At 41.6% G+C, this 15,934-nt stretch overlaps 1 protein-coding gene across 2 annotated transcripts in view; it reads left to right on the top strand.

Annotated features, from left to right (window-relative positions):
* Nucleotides 1-15,660, top strand: part of CALCRL (calcitonin receptor like receptor) — a 250,688-nt gene extending 235,028 nt beyond the window's left edge. For both annotated transcript variants that reach the window (XM_029605971.1, XM_029605972.1), the window contains one exon: nucleotides 14,437-15,660. In XM_029605971.1, the coding sequence (XP_029461831.1) occupies nucleotides 14,437-14,646 (210 nt within the window). In that variant the 3' untranslated portion in view covers nucleotides 14,647-15,660. The remainder of the gene's footprint in view (nucleotides 1-14,436) is intronic.
* Nucleotides 15,661-15,934: the final 274 nt, after the last annotated feature.

Here is a 15,934-nt window from a genome sequence, read left to right as displayed (position 1 = left end):
GCCCCTTGGCTTGGACATGGCGGGGGGCCGGGAAGATCGTATGGCGGACTGGCTAAAATGGCAGACGCCGGTACAAAGCCCGGTTCAGATATATTTGATAGACGCACTAATACTCGGGTACCGGAATGTTTGGTTTATATTAATTATTAATAAAAAGCTGCGGCCTGTTTTCACCAATAATGGTATATGTGTGGTTATTTTATGGTCATCGGATAGGGGGGGGGGGGGACATGGGAGTGCAAGCTGCCAATGTTAAGATATAAATACTTCTGTGGGCTTTGTAGCTAGGATCTCTATCTCCACTAGGGATGTGCAGAGCAAAATTTTATGTTCATATTTTTTATGTCCGAAAGGGGGTCCCACTTGCGGCCAATATGGACATAAAAAAAATCCAATGAGTTGGGTATATGTACATATGTGCAAAAAAAAAATTTAAACCCCCTCACCCTCCTTAATCCCCCCCCCCCCCAGACTTACCACAACTCCCTGGTGATCGAGCGAGGAGTGAGGACGTCATTTCTGCAATCCTTGGCGAGAAGCATGTGACGTCGGTGGCACGTCGAGTGACGCGGCGTCACGTGATTCCCGGCGAGTTCGCGCCGGACGGCTCGTTCGGCCCAAAAAGAACTTTTGGCCAGCTTGGGGGGGCCTCCTGACCCCCTCAAGCTGGCCAAAAGTTCTTTTTGGGCCGAACGAGCCGTCCGGCGCGAACTCGCCGGGAATCACGTGGCGCCGCGTCACTCAGACACGACGTCACGTGATTCCCGGCGAGTTCGCGCCGGACGGCTCGTTCGGCCCAAAAAGAACTTTTGGCCAGCTTGAGGGGGTCAGGAGGCCCCCCCAAGCTGGCCAAAAGTTCTTTTTGGGCCGAACGAGCCGTCCGGCGCGAACGAGCCGTCCGGCGCGAACGAGCCGGGAATCACGTGACGCCGGCGTCACTCGACGTGCCGCCGACGTCACATGCTTCTCGCCAAGGATTGCAGAAATGGCGTCCTCACTCCGCTCCATCACCAGGGAGTTGTGGTAAGTCGGGGGGGGGGGGGGGATTAAGGAGGGTGAGGGGGTTTATATTTTTATTTTGCCTCAACAATCGCGATTTCCCACATATCGAACATATCTATGTTCGATATGTGGGAAATCCGATCGTTTATGTCGAATCAATTTTTTAAGTAAAAAAAAAAAATGAGTTGCGTTTCACTAATGCGGTCAATCCAAATGCACACCCCTAATCTCCACCATGCAATAGAAAGCAGTATGTTATTGTATGGTGTGGTAATTCTAAAATGTCCCTAAACATGCCCCTTTTTCTTAACGCAGGCATTATTAATGCATTTTGGTGAATCTAGGGGTTGGTTTGCTGTTCTTCCTAGTCACCTTTTCTGATTTTTAGAGCTGATTTATTTTATATAGCTCCAAAATTGATTTGCTATATAGCAAAATATTTACAGGTTAGAATCTGATGCTTTCAGCTTACAATAATATAAGTGGATTCCTGAGGTAGTGAGAAGTTGAAAGCAACTTGCTCAGTGACAAAATATGAGAAATTTTCATATTGTGCATTTCAGGACACAGTTTGTGGGTACATTTTACATCATGGACTTTGCCCAATTTTCAAAGTGAAAGTACAAGTGAGCTTTCACTTTAAAAATTGCCATGGTTACAAAGTACTCGTGGACATTTTGCATCTGCTTTTTCTGTGGGTACTTTTTTTCATGGAAAATAATGTATGTAGAGTTTAAAGTACAATCCATGTGCATTATCTCCTTCCAGTAACCAAAACATACCCCCAGGAAAGTCTCCTCTTAATGAGGCTAAAAGTATGCTCATTGCTCCATGGTGCACGCACCATTAGTCACAGTGAGGGAGGGATGTTTTCAGGTGGCTGATTTACAAAGGTATATCGGTACCCACTCATGTGGATGGCTTGGAAAATTTTCCTCAGTGAGAATGCATGGGAAAAGCCAGATTTGAATCCTGGGTTCTAGGTAGCCATCACATTAATAAAACACTAAACTACCCCCTCGGCAAATTAAGTACTTCCAGATCTGATCCTGTGCTCAAACTGATTTATGAGAGTTTAAGCAGCATAAACCATTAACTGTGGTATTAAATGTTTATAATCCCCTCATGTTAAGAACATTTCTATAAAGTGTCAAATAATTGGCTTCACAGGAAGATGATTTCAGGGATATGTAAATAGTTGTATTATACTATTATACAGATTAACATCAGGAATGTGCTTTCATTTGAAAAGAAAAGTGAAACAATGATGTATGTATTTATTTAAAAACTTTTATTGCCCACCCTTTCTAAGTTCAGAGCGGGGCACAATTTGAACACATACAATCAAAATGAACAGGAAGGGAGCAGGACATTACATAATTCTTCAGAAAGTGGGGAGCAATATATAAGCACAAGGGAGGACACACTATCGAGGCAGGGGGGCCAGTAGAGGGTCAGACACTGGCTGATTAGCACTCTCCAGGGAGGACATGTTGGGGATAGTCCATTATCATTTAGGATAGGGAATGCTTTTTTGAAAGGAAAGTTTTTAAGACTTTTTTTTTTTAATTCTTTCTTGGAGATATCTATATATCTATGCTTAGTTTTATTCCATTTTCAAAATAAAATGAAAGAAAAAACACACTTTTTTTAAATTTTAGTGCGTGTTAAATAGTTTTAATATGCACTAAAATGCTAACAAAAATGTGAATAGAAGAACAGTACAACATGGAAATTTTTAAAAAAGAAAAGAATCCCTGCACATCAGCTGTTACGCGCCCCACCCGCGGTCGTCCCACGCACGGGACCGCTCACCTTCGGGGTCACACAGCGGGTCCCGGTCCTGTCTCCCTCGCGATCCTTGCAAGTCCAGCTAGGCCCCAGCGTCCCGCAGCGGCGGTCACCAGGCCTTCAGTCGCGCACCGAGCCTCACGCCAGGCCTCGGCGTCTCAGCAGCTAGCCACACTCCTACGTGCGCGAGCACGGACCAGCCGCCCTGATGTAGGGTGGGGCCTAGTTCTGCGGCACACTCTGATTGAACACATTTTATAAGGAAGTTCCTGGTTTCACTTCCTTGCCTTGGCAATCAGGTCGGTTTGTTCCTGAGATTGCCCTTGCTCCTGTTCCTGCTTGCTTGTTCCTAGTCTCGTTCCAGGATCCTTCTGTTCCAGTTCCGTTCCTGCTTGTACCTGCTTCCTTGCTTGCTTGTTCCTGTGTTTGTTGTTCGTCTCCCTGAACTTACCTCGGACTGACTTTCTGGTAAAGACCTGAGCTTGCTCCTGACCTGCCTGCCTGCCCCCTGCCACCTGCCAAAGACCTCAGCCTGCTCTTCGACCTTGCCTGACCTCTGGATCGTGACCCTTGCTTCGTTGACCACTCCTTGGACTGATTCTTGGACTTTGAACCTGTTCGCCTGACCTTGCTTGATTCTGACTCTGTCCCTAGCCTGGTCCTTACCTTCTATTCTGGTTCGCTCTCTTCCAACCTGTTTCCAGCTTCGAACCTGATAGCGTTCTCCCAGTGTCTGTGGGCACGCCGGACTCTGACTCTCCCAGGAGATCCTGCAAGGCCCACCTAAGTCCCAGCCGCCTGGGTCCCTACAGGCTCCTCCCGGTGGGACCTCGGGCTTCCAGTGGTGAAGACCTACTCTGCCTCTGTCTCCTTCCATGTTCTGCCCCCTGTGGTCAGTCCCTGTACTGCCACAGGACAGGGGTCCACCCCCGAGAGCAACATCAGCATGATGTTTCCAAATTCTAGCAGATTTTGACTTTAACTTCTTTACATACATGTACATATAGTAATAATTTTTATATTAACTGTGGTTAAAGTTAAGGTTTAGGTTGAAGGAATAAAAAAAGTACACCCATTTATTTGTTGACAGAAATAAGAGAAAAATTCTAGGAGGATCATTTTACTTTCTTTATCTATGTGCTGTGGAAATCTATCCCTTATGTCGAAATCCTGCCCACCTGTATTTCAAAGCTGTAGACACTGGTGGGTGTTCTTTTTAAATATTCTTCCAAAGATATTTATTTATTTCTGAACCATTCTGTTTATAAAGCAATTCTTTTATTGTCTACCTCTTCCTTATATTCAGATTAGTTTTTTTAAAAATCAATATAGGTAGAAAAATTAGTGAAAAGCAGTTCTGCACTTAATCTAAAGTAGTATCTGGAGGCCGAAGTACCAAGCTTCAAACACTATTTTTACAGTGTCACAAACCCCTGGCTCATAAATATGCCAATGAGCTGTGCATTTCAAGGGCTGAGTGGGCTGGGACACAGGAGAGGATATGATGTGAGGGTCAAGGACATAGGAGAGATAACAAAGGCAATGGAAGAGACTTGTCAATGATGGAATATAGCCAAGGAAGGGGAAAGCTGAATGTGCCCGGCAGAGAATGTGCTTGACCAAATCTACATGGGAGTAGGTGTGTGTTAGTAGTCATGCTTTCTTTATGTGATAAAGACTGTGAGTCAGTGACTCCAAGTGTGTGCTTAGGTGACATATATTGCTGAATTACTCCAGGCCTAAGAATGTAGCTAATATTTTATGACTGGGGCAAAGATCCTGGATGGCTAAATTATTTTTGTCTTTCTTCATTATGGGGCAGATTTTCAAAGGGTTACGTGCATAACTTACGCACATAACCCCAAAAACCTGTCCCTGTGTGTGCCGAGCCTATTTTGCATAGGCTCGGCGATGTGCACAAGCCCCGGGACGCGCGTATGTCCTGGGGCTTTGAAAAAGGGGCGGGAAGGGGGTGTGGGGTGTGGGCTTCCGGCACAGCGACCGTGCTGGGGGTTCGCGCGCCGGCACTTGGCCGGCGCATGCAAGTTACACCTGCCCACAGGCAGGCATAAATCACAAAATAAAGGTAGGGGGCAATTTAGGTAGGGCTGGGGGGCAGGTTAGATAGGGGAAGGTGGAGGGACGGAGGGAACGGGGAAAGCCATTGGGTGTGCACCCCCTTGCGCGCGCTGATCCCGGATTTTATAACATGCGCGTGGCTGCGCGCGCATGTTATAAAATCTGGCCCTATCAGTATAATGGGCACTAACTGAGGATAATTTTCAAAAGGATTTCTACCGAGAAAGCAAAGCAGTGCTTTGTCTTTAGAAATGGCCCTTTAGAATATTGTGTGACCAATTCACATGTAAAATTACACTCATGGATATTGTGTATGCATACTTTTTATGTGCATGGGGGCAGGCATTCCAGAAGGTGGTCTGGGAAGGGTTGGGAGTTATGCGTGTACTTTTTGATTTTAAAATGTATACATGTAAATTCTTTTGGCAAACATACAAAACGTAAGAACATAAGAACGTGCCATACCTGGGTCAGATCAAGGGTCCATCAAGCCCAGCATCCTGTTTCCAACAGTGGCCAATCCAAGCCATAAGAACCTGGCAAGTACCCAAAAACTAAGCCTGTTCCATGTTACTGTTACTAATGGCAGCGGCTATTCTCTAAGTCAACTTAATTAACAGCAGGTAATGGACTTCTCCAAGAGCTTAACCAATCCTTTTTTAAACACAGCTATACTAACTAAACTAACCACATCCTCTGGCAACAAATTCCAGAGTTTAATTGTGCGTTGAGTGAAAAAGAACTTTCTCCAATTAGTTTTAAATGTGCCACATACTAACTTCATGGAGTGCCCCCTAGTCTTTCTATTATCCGAAAGAGTAAATAACTGATTCACATTTACCCGTTCTAGATCTCTCATGATTTTAAACATCTCTATCATATCCCATCTCTTCTCCAAGCTGAACAGCCCTAACCTCTTTAGTCTTTCCTCATAGGGGAGCTGTTCCATCCACTTTATCCTTTTGGTCGCCCTTCTGCACATACCAAATTCCAAGTGTAATTGCATGCACGTAATTTTGCTGAAATAATTTCAAGAGCAAATTTAATACTCATTTGCTTTCAAAATTGGTGAAACTGGGGCCCATAGCAGCCTGCAATGTTTTGCAGTCTGTTAGAAAAATACCCTATTATGTAGAAAATGAAAAACAGTGGGGGAAATTTTCAAATATCATACATAGTTGCAAACAGAAACAGTAACTTTGAAACGGGCACGCAGGCCCTCTGGTGCGTGTGTGTTCGCATGTGCCCAGATACCTGGCCATTTTATAATGTGTGCGTGTATATGTGTGCATGTTATAAAATAGCCTGACTGCACGCATATGTGTGCCCAATTTTAAGTGGCTGTGCGCCTATGCGTGTAAATCCTGCTTCTACTGCGTAAGGTGGGGAATTCTAAAAGGGGCGCACATCCACACCATTTCCAGCTTCACCAGTTCATGCACCAGTTCACCCAGTTAACAGCCAGGTCCTCCAAACCCCCTGGTTTGATAGTCTGTACTCCCCCCAGTTACCCCAGACCCTTTAAACCTCTAAGAAATGGATTTTAAAAAAAAGTTTAACTTACACCTCTTCCCTAGCAAAAGTAAACTTATGCAGCAGGGGATTTGGGTGAGTGCTCAGGAAGTGCACAACTCTTTGCCATGCCCTGAAACTCCCATGTCCTGCCTAGACCATGCCCATACCTCACCCCTTTTTTGAAAACTTTTCAGATTTGCAGGAGATACATGCGCATCTGGGCAGCTTTTAAAAGTCGGTGGACGAGCGCAAGGCTGACTTGTGTGTGTATTTCCTGACTTTGGTGCATGCCGGGCTTTTAAAATTCACCTGCATGTGAATTGTTTTAATAGTGCATTTTATCTGAATGTCCAAGGGGAAAGCATATTATTACTTTCCTTTTGAAAATTCAGGTTCAGCACATGTTAAAATTGCCCATGTAGTTATTATCTGCTCTTTTGGTTCATCAGCTAAGAGGGGAAAATAGTACACATATTTTTGAAAATGTCATCTACATGCTCTGTTTTCCTCCCCAACCAATTCATATCCACAGGAACACCTCTTATTAATGCAGCTAAAAAATATGCATGCTATGAAAATATTCCATCAAGCCCAGCATTCTGTCTCTGACAGAGGTCAATCTGGGGCACAAGTACCTGTCAGATCCCCAGTAGTTGATATATTTTTTGTATCTGATTCCCAAGGATAAGCGTTGACGTTCCCAAGTCTATATGGCTAGATTGGAACTTATCCATTCTTCTTTTGAACCCCATTTTGTTAGTTGCTTGATCACATCCTTCAATCCTACAACAAATACTTGGTGATAAATATTTCAATTAGATATTCACTGATAATCAATTCAATTTTTTCATATATATTTTATAATTTAATGAAAAATTTTTTGTAGGAGATGGGAATGGTTTCATACAATGCGTATGGCAATCCCCTTAGTGCCTTTGACTCTTTAATCATAAACACATCCTCCAACCTCCATTTTTTATTTTATTTTAACAAATTGTGTTTAAAAAGATTTTTTAGAATTGAATTTCAGTGAAAATCACTTGCTAAGTACAACATAGTTACTTCTGACGGTTTGCATAAGTATTTAATAGTACATCGTACAGAGAGAAGAAAATGAAAAAATTAATAACAACCAATAACATAAAAAAAGTGATTTTCACTGAAATTCAATTCTAAAAAATCTTTTTAAACACAATTTGTTAAAATAAAATAAAAAATGGAGGTTGGAGGATGTGTTTATGATTAAAGAGTCAAAGGCACTAAGGGGGTTGCCGTACGCATTGTATGAAACCATTCCCATCTCCTACAAAAGTTTTTCATTAAATTATAAAATATATATGAAAAAATTGAATTGATTATCAGTGAATATCTAATTGAAATATTTATCACCAAGTATTTGTTGTAGGATTGAAGTGTTCACTTGGTGTTGAATCTCTTTTGTGGATTAAGTGATCACATCCTTCGGCAACAGATTCCATAGCTTTATAATATGCTGAATGAAAAAAATACGTCTAATGATTTGTTTTAAAACTGTCAGCTATTAGTTTCATGGAGTGTCCTTTAGTCACCTAATGTTGTTTGAAAGGGTAAATAGCCATTCATTATTTATGGATTCCACCCTACTCATGGGTTTATAAATTTCAATCATATCCCCTCTCAGTAATCTCTTTTCCAAGCTAAAGGAGATGAAAGAAGAGTTTAATATAGGGATCCTGTTAATTCCCTACTAGAGTTAAATAGAATGGTGTGTGTGTGTGTGGGGGTGGGGGGGGGGAGATGTGGTGATAGCTTGTGGCTTGCAACTCCCCCATGTGGAGGCCGTTAATGGAATGTCCCTCTGCCACTAGCCAGTGAAACATTTTGCCTTGTGGATTCCCCTTTTGATTTTGCAGAGTGTGTCTGTCCTGTGCTGTTCTCCAATTTTTCTATGAATTATCTTTGCCTTCATGGATCATTTTATTTGGATGAGAGTTTCTTTCCACCATCTCAGTCTACTCTATCTTCTTTAATCTAGTTGTTTAAGTTTGGAGTACCCAGTACTTGGGACTCAATAAGCTAATTTAATTTTTACTCTGCTATCAACTGGGAGAGGTTTACTTCACATAAGATGGACCTGAGGTCATCAAGATCTAAGGAGAGGGTGATTTCCAGCCATCATGAGAGGAAGAAGGAGAAAGGTGTTGGCTGCCCAATCCGCGCCCACACCGCACAAGGGCCTGCTCACCTTGCTAACTCCTCTGTAGGTCACGGGTCGGCCTCCCCAGAGGCAGCCGAAAGCTCTTCTAGGCCTCTGCGTCCTGCGGCGGCAGGCCTCACGCCAGAGTTCGGAGTTTGGCGTCCTCAGTTGCCGGAGTTCGTGAGGCCCACCTAAGTCCAAGCGACCCGGGTCCTTACGGACTCCACCCGGGGGGACCGTGGGCTTCCAGTGGTGAAGCTCATCCTAGCCTTTCTCCTCCTGTGCTTTGCCCCCTGGGGACTGGTGCTTCCTGGTCTCTACCAGGGAGCCGTTCCACACAGCTCCAGGACAAGGGTCCACCTCCAAGCACAACAAAAGGGAAGAGAAGAGAGGGAATGGACCCCAGACAGGATCCATAGATATCTACAGATTTGGAGAAGAGTAAAGGTATTACCCTGATACTGCATGAGGAGAGAGAAAGGAGAAGGAAACAATTAGGAGGTAGGAAATAAAATGCTAAATACATTGAATTACATCTTTGATGCTTTGCCAACTTGCCCTGTATCCAATGGGAGGGAAGAAGTCAAGTAACAAAGAGAATAATCAATTGGGTTTAACATCTGAACTTAAGAAAAGCTGTAAGAAGTCACAAACTTACTTAAAAAGCACTTGTGCAATCTTAAAAGTGAAGTACACAGTTGTAAATAGTCTAAATCATCATTTTCACCTTATCAGTAAAAGAGAAACATTGGAAACCACCAAACAACTCTCATGTCTTTATTGAGTAGATTCTTTATTGCTTCATTATGCTGTTATTGTCAGTGCTGTGTGCAAAGACTTTAAAATGGGAAAACTAAAACAATATGAAGGGTCTTCAAAATAAATAACCACCTGAGCAGGAAGCCCTGGAAATACCTCTTATGGCATAATGACAGTGTTCCATTTGAAATAGAAATTTGAGATATGGCCTCTGGAACTGTTGGGGTTACATGAACTTGGAGGCTCAAGCAAGTCCTTCAGAGACTATCTCTCTAATGGATATGTCACTGCAAAAAAGAAGAGAACAGAATTCTGGAGTTGATACTCAAAACCTCTTCTGTATTGCTTGGGAGACACAGTACTAGAAAAAATCTGGCAGCCGAAGACCACATTTTGGGAAGAATAGCCTCTGATGACAGTAGCCTTGGAGTGATCTACAGGACCATGAAACTCATCAAGCACTGCTATCAAGAAAGTGATCAAAAAAAAGTCTGTTGGTATGTTTTGCCTGATGATGGGAGGTAGCAAATTCTGTCCCTATTGCCTAACATCACTGGAGCAACACCTTGCTCAAACCATGGGAATGGACATTGTCAAATGACTTTGCAGAATCCACAGAAACAGAATCACCAAGGGAGAGCAGGTGAATTGTCTGCATGACTAAATATTCAATCAGGAGCACACTGCAAATGTTCACTTCTGTTTTGTGCAGGGATGTCTCTCAGGTCCTGACTGATCTTTGGAGCCTGTAGGGGGCTACAAACATAATGGATGGGGGAGCTTTTGATGGGGTCGAGGTCAAACCAGGGCCAGAATCTTTAAGAAAGTTGTAGACTTACTGAGATACTTAAGGAGTGTTGCAGAGTAGGTCAGCCAAACTTCAACTTACTCATTTCTGTATCTTTTCCCATGTCCAGTGGATTTGCAGCTAGCACTCCAAAATATAGCAGGCACAGGACCTTTCCTGATTGACACCACAGCGCCCATATATCCACTGAAATTTGAGTAAGAAGGTCACATCTTGGCCCTGAAGTTTCTGTGATGAGAACAACTAGTACCCACAGATGATACCTAACCAAATATTCAAGAAGAAAGAATGGGATCAGAAGGTGCCTCAGTCAGCCTCAGCAGATTAATCCTTTTGATACCAAACAGGAATTTGCCAGCCTTCAGTCAGAAGGACTCTGTTGTGCTGGAACAGCAATGCTGCATGACACCATCTGTAAAAGCCTGAAAGATCTAAGGAAAGAGCTCTGCATTTTAAGCAAATACATTGGCGGCACTTTACTGCTGCTGCCTTATAAGAGGATATTCTGCAACCAGCTGGCCTTTCTGATGCAACAGCTATCTTGCACAATATTCATATCATCAAAGAGCACCCTGTAGCACATACATTACATGCTGTGAATTGATTGTTGTCATTCAGACCCTTCTATACAAGTTTGTGGGATGGCCTTTTATCTGCAATAGTTAAAACCTCGTGGCATATACATTGTAAAGTGTGCAACAATGTATCAAAAAGACTTCTCATGCATGAACTTTTCTTGGAAAATGCATTTTTGAAATGTAAATAAATATTAATTTGTTTTCAGAGTTAGTGTGTGTGGTGTCTTTGTTTTTCTAAAGAGAAGCGTAGGAACATAGGTCTGGAGATACATCTCTGATAGCCCATTTAGATTGTTCCCCTAGGCACCAGTTCCCTGGCATGTAATATGCTAACCCCAGTGAGGTGTTTCCTATAGAGGCCTGTAGTATGCTAGCAAAGGCCGATGCCAAAGGCCTTCAGGGAGCCCTTGCTTTTACTCAAAGCATGCATTTTCTTGGTTGAAAATAGGAGATTCCTATCTGTCATTTGTGAATGTATCTGTGAGCCTACAACCTTATCCACCACTGAACTACTTCTTCTTAATGTATTCTTACTACCTCAGTCCAAAGTGCTTGCCTTATTACAGTATATATGCATCTATAATCTTGTACCCATCTTTATTCTTGCTATGCATTCCACCCACTGGACACTTTGGTATGTAATGTATGTATGGTATGTAAGTAATGTATGTAATATATGTACTAAGATCTGCAACAGAGTGGACACGCCGGAAGGAGTGGAGAGAATGAGACGGGATTTAAGGAAGCTGGAAGAGTGGTCGAAGATATGGCAATTGAGATTCAATGCCAAGAAGTGCAGAGTCATGCATATGGGGAGTGGACATCCGAATGAACTGTATTCGATGGGGGGAGAAAGGCTGATGTGCATGGAGCAGGAGAGAGACCTTGGGGTGATAGTGTCTAATGATCTGAAGTTGGTGAAACAATGTAGCAAGGCAATAGCTAAAGCCAGAAGAATGCTGAGCTGCATAGAGAGAGGAATATAGAGTAAGAAAAGGGAAGTGATTATCCCCTTGTACAGGTCCTTGATGAAGCCTCACCTGGAGTACTGTGTTCAGTTCTGGAGACCGTATCTCTGAAGTGACAGAGACAAGATGGAGGCGGTCCAGAGAAGGGCGACCAAAAAGGTGGAAGGTCTTCATCGAATGACTTATGAGGAGAGATTGAAGAATCTATATATGTACACCCTGGAGGAAAGGAGGAGCAGAGGTGATATGAATCAGACTTTCAGATATTTGAAAGGTTTTAATGATCCAAAGACCACAACAAACCTTTTCCATCGGAAAAAAATCAGCAGAACGAGGGGTCACGATTTGAAGCTCCAGGGAGGAAGACTCAGAACCAATGTCAGGAAGTATTTCTTCACGGAGAGGGTGGTGGATGCCTGGAATGCCCTTCTGGAGGAAGTGGTGAAGACCAGAACTGTGAAGGACTTCAAAGGGGCGTGGGATAAACACTGTGGATCCATAAAGTCAAGAGGACATGAAGGAAGAGTGGGTGGCTCGAGGGAATGATGGCTACTACCTGGAGATAATACCCTTATTCAATAAACATACACACGGTTAATGCGACTCCAACATTGCTCTAAGACTCCAACATTGCTCTAAGCTTCAATGGCAAGAGGAAATGTGGAAAAAAGGATTTTCATTCACAAAAAAGTGGGGAGTAGCTTGCTTGTTACGGCGGTTACTACCCCAAACCAAATAAGCCTGATACTTCACTTTCAATGTATATTCAGCATAGCTCTCTGCTTCAACGGCAGGGGGAATGAAGAACAACCAACAAGGACTGAATTACATAGTCTGTGTAAACAAATAAGCATGGGTGTAGCTTGCTTATTGCTGCGGTTACTACCCCTAACTAATTAAGCTAGATATTTCACTTAGATGCAGCTCCATCACTGCTCTCTACATTAATGGTGGGGGTGGAAGGGAAATAGAACCAAAAGGTTACTAAGTGCCAAGAGTAACAGATAAGTATGATAAGTATGAGGGAAAATAAAGTGTGAAACTTGCTGGGCAGACTGGATGGGCCGTTTGGTTTTCTTCTGCAGTCATTTCTATATTTCTATGTTTCTATGTTTCTATGTTTTGCTTCAATCTAGATGACTACTTACAATCTACCTCTTGTCTTTTGCCATTCCTGTATGCATGCTCTAACCTCATGTTTGGTATCTTTGAGTTAACTGATTAAAATATAGATTGTAATTTTAACTGTAATTTTGATTGTAATCTGCCTTGATACTAAATTAAGAAAAAGCATAATATCAAGTGATTATGAATAATTAAACTGAAGAAGGCAGCAAAGGAACCATTGTGGGAACATTTATATTCTGTAAAAGAAAATGTGGATGATGTCTTCTTTTGCAGGCCTAGTAGAGTACTTCTGGGCCAAAAGATGCCTGACTGTGGCATCCTCCTTGCTTATTTCAGTTTTTCTTCTCCTTCTGGCCCAGGACCTCCTTTTCTGTCTCTGTTGCTCTCTCCTTCCTCTTAATCTCTACAAGGTCTTCTTTTTTACTCCTTCAGCAACTCCTTCTCCTCCTCCAGCAGCCACAACACTTCCATCCATATGGAAGTGGTTAGCTAAGTCCTTGAAACAGCATATGAGCTAAAAAGTTAACACCTACTGTAAGGGTTTTAAAATTGATGAATGTGTGCTAAATAGCATAAGGACAAGAATTATCATGCTGTTTATGACATGCCTGCTAAAGCCTAATTTGCATATGATGTACCTGCATGTAAAATCACTTTAACATGTACACTAAGCTTTAGTGTACAAGCCCCTAAATTGTGAGCTATGTTCACAGGTCTCTAGTTTTTTAAATATTTTGTGCATTGAAGCTTACTGCAAGCTAGATTTACTGAAACAGACAGACAATAGCTCAATGAGTTGTTGGGCTAAAGTTCATCACCGAGTCTACATTAAACCATGCAGTCCTCACATGTCTGTCTTAAAGGAAACTGAAATTCACCCTATTTGATTCCAAACACATTTACAACAATTGACTGTAATGCTAGCTCATTTATGTGAAAGTGAAATGAGCAATGTGCTGTGAGTATGACAGGTGCCAGGAGCCATGCCAAGCTTCTGTTGATCCCAGGCATTCAAACTCTGAAGTGCTGGTCATCTCAAACTTCAAACAATGCGCAGGTATGCCATGTGTTGTCAAGGAAACCCACTGTGGTGCCACCTGGTCCATTAGGGCCAATTGCAAGTTGCCTTGACAACCCTAGGAAAATCTACCAAAAGACATGCATTTCATAAGTTTGAGAGAACCAACATTTTGACACAGTTTACTACTAAAAGTAACTTTTATTGAGCTGTGAAGAGCATTGCATTGTTTATTATAATGTTCTTTCTTTCTTTAAATGATTTAGATTCTGCCCACTCCCACATTGTTGTTTACAGCAGATCATAATTTAAAACATATACATCAAATCCAAATAACAAAATAAACATACTAAAGCAATGTAATAGAATCACTAATCAGAGTAACAATCAGCAATCTTAAAAGCAAAGACAAACACTGTATCCAAGTTATCATGTGAGTTGTAAAATTTAAATAACTTTTTCCTTTAAAAACTTCCACAGTTCAACTAATTTTTCCACTGTTTTCATGCAGAACAATATCTTTCAATTATTTTATATGTCATAAAAATACTTCCTAAATTGTATTGGCTTGGTATAATATGAATTTCTGATATTTTTTTCTTTTTTTTTGGTAGGTTCAAGCGATTTTAAAAAGACACTGGAAGCAGCACCAAATCCAGTTTGGAAACAGCTTAATTCACTCTGATAGTCTACGCACAGCATCTTACACAATATCTTCAATTACTGAGATCCAGAGCAATGTCTACAGCCATGATAGCAACAGTAAACACTTGAATGGGAAAGGCTGCCATGACATGGAAAATATTGTTTTAAAGTCTGAATAACTGCATGCCTGATGGAAGAAGAATGTTTGGTCTTCCAACATTGCAGGCGCCATGGGTTGGCTATAATGTAAAAAGGTCACGAGAAGAAGATATTTGACTAATGTGGGATATGCTTATCCTGACTGATACAATCCCAGGCAGCATATTTCATATTATATTAGACATACAAGTAAAGATATATATATACATAGATATATATATATATAAATATATATATATACACAAATGGACTTTGCCTCTTCAGTTTCTACTGTGTAGACAAAGTTGGCACTTATTTTTTATGATGGGACTCAATGAAGGATTTCTTATTTTGTTGAAAGCTGGTTTAGAGACTTTGATGTACTGATGGTTGCCTCATTTGTCTATGAGAATTCAGCTTGTAAATGTTGTGTTCTCATATTGTACTGCCTTACTTCCGCCAATTCATATATTTTAAAGGACAGTTGACGTGGGCAAATAACTGCAGAAGCTTGTCAGGGTAAATGCAATGTGTTAGGACCGATTGACCTAAGAACTGGGGTTTGAACTACCTTCTCTGAGGCTCCTTTGTGTCACTGTTTTAATTGCTACCATATTTTTGTAATTAATTGTTTTTTGAAAAGTAGATGAAACCAAATATTGTAAATGTACCTATTTTTTCTCATTTTTATTTTATTCTAAAGGTAAAAAAAAAAAAAAGTAAATAAAATGAATCAGATCTTTCTGCCTGCCTGTGAAGATAATGCTTAGTGTATTCAACCATGTGATGTAGGAAGTTTGTAAGGCTCTTTAGAACTACAGGAGCCAGCCTTTCCATTATAGAGCCAAGCAAGCTGGATGCTGTGGAACTGATCACCATCATCATCAGAAATATCTACTTCCAATCTAATTCACTGAAAGAATGAATTCAGCATAAACTCTGAAGAATTGCCTCAGGTGACATAAAAATGTTTTTAAAACAGACTGAAAAATATGATAAAATAGCCTCCTTGGACAAAAGAAAATAAGGAATGGATAATTATAAAAGGAAAAAGAGGGAGGAAAAAAAGAGTCATGAAACAGATGTATATATGTTTTTGAAAAGCAGATTGTACTGTTAACTGATGTTCTACAGAACTAGCAATGTTTGACTGCAGATACCGATCTACAGTGCCTGGTGTATGTACTCTGAAATAAATAAATGCAACTTGCTGTTCAAAATGCTTTGTATGTTTACAGTGGCACCGGGGACAATATTAAACTGGGTAGGATAGGTAAGATTTTGAAGGGGAAGATCAGGGGACAGAGGAGAGTTGTTCTGCTGCACATT

Source organism: Rhinatrema bivittatum, chromosome 6 (genome assembly GCF_901001135.1).
Source record: "Rhinatrema bivittatum chromosome 6, aRhiBiv1.1, whole genome shotgun sequence".
Classification (NCBI taxonomy): domain Eukaryota; kingdom Metazoa; phylum Chordata; class Amphibia; order Gymnophiona; family Rhinatrematidae; genus Rhinatrema; species Rhinatrema bivittatum.
Note: the sequence above shows the minus strand (reverse complement) of the source record. Positions and strands in the feature narration are given on the sequence as shown.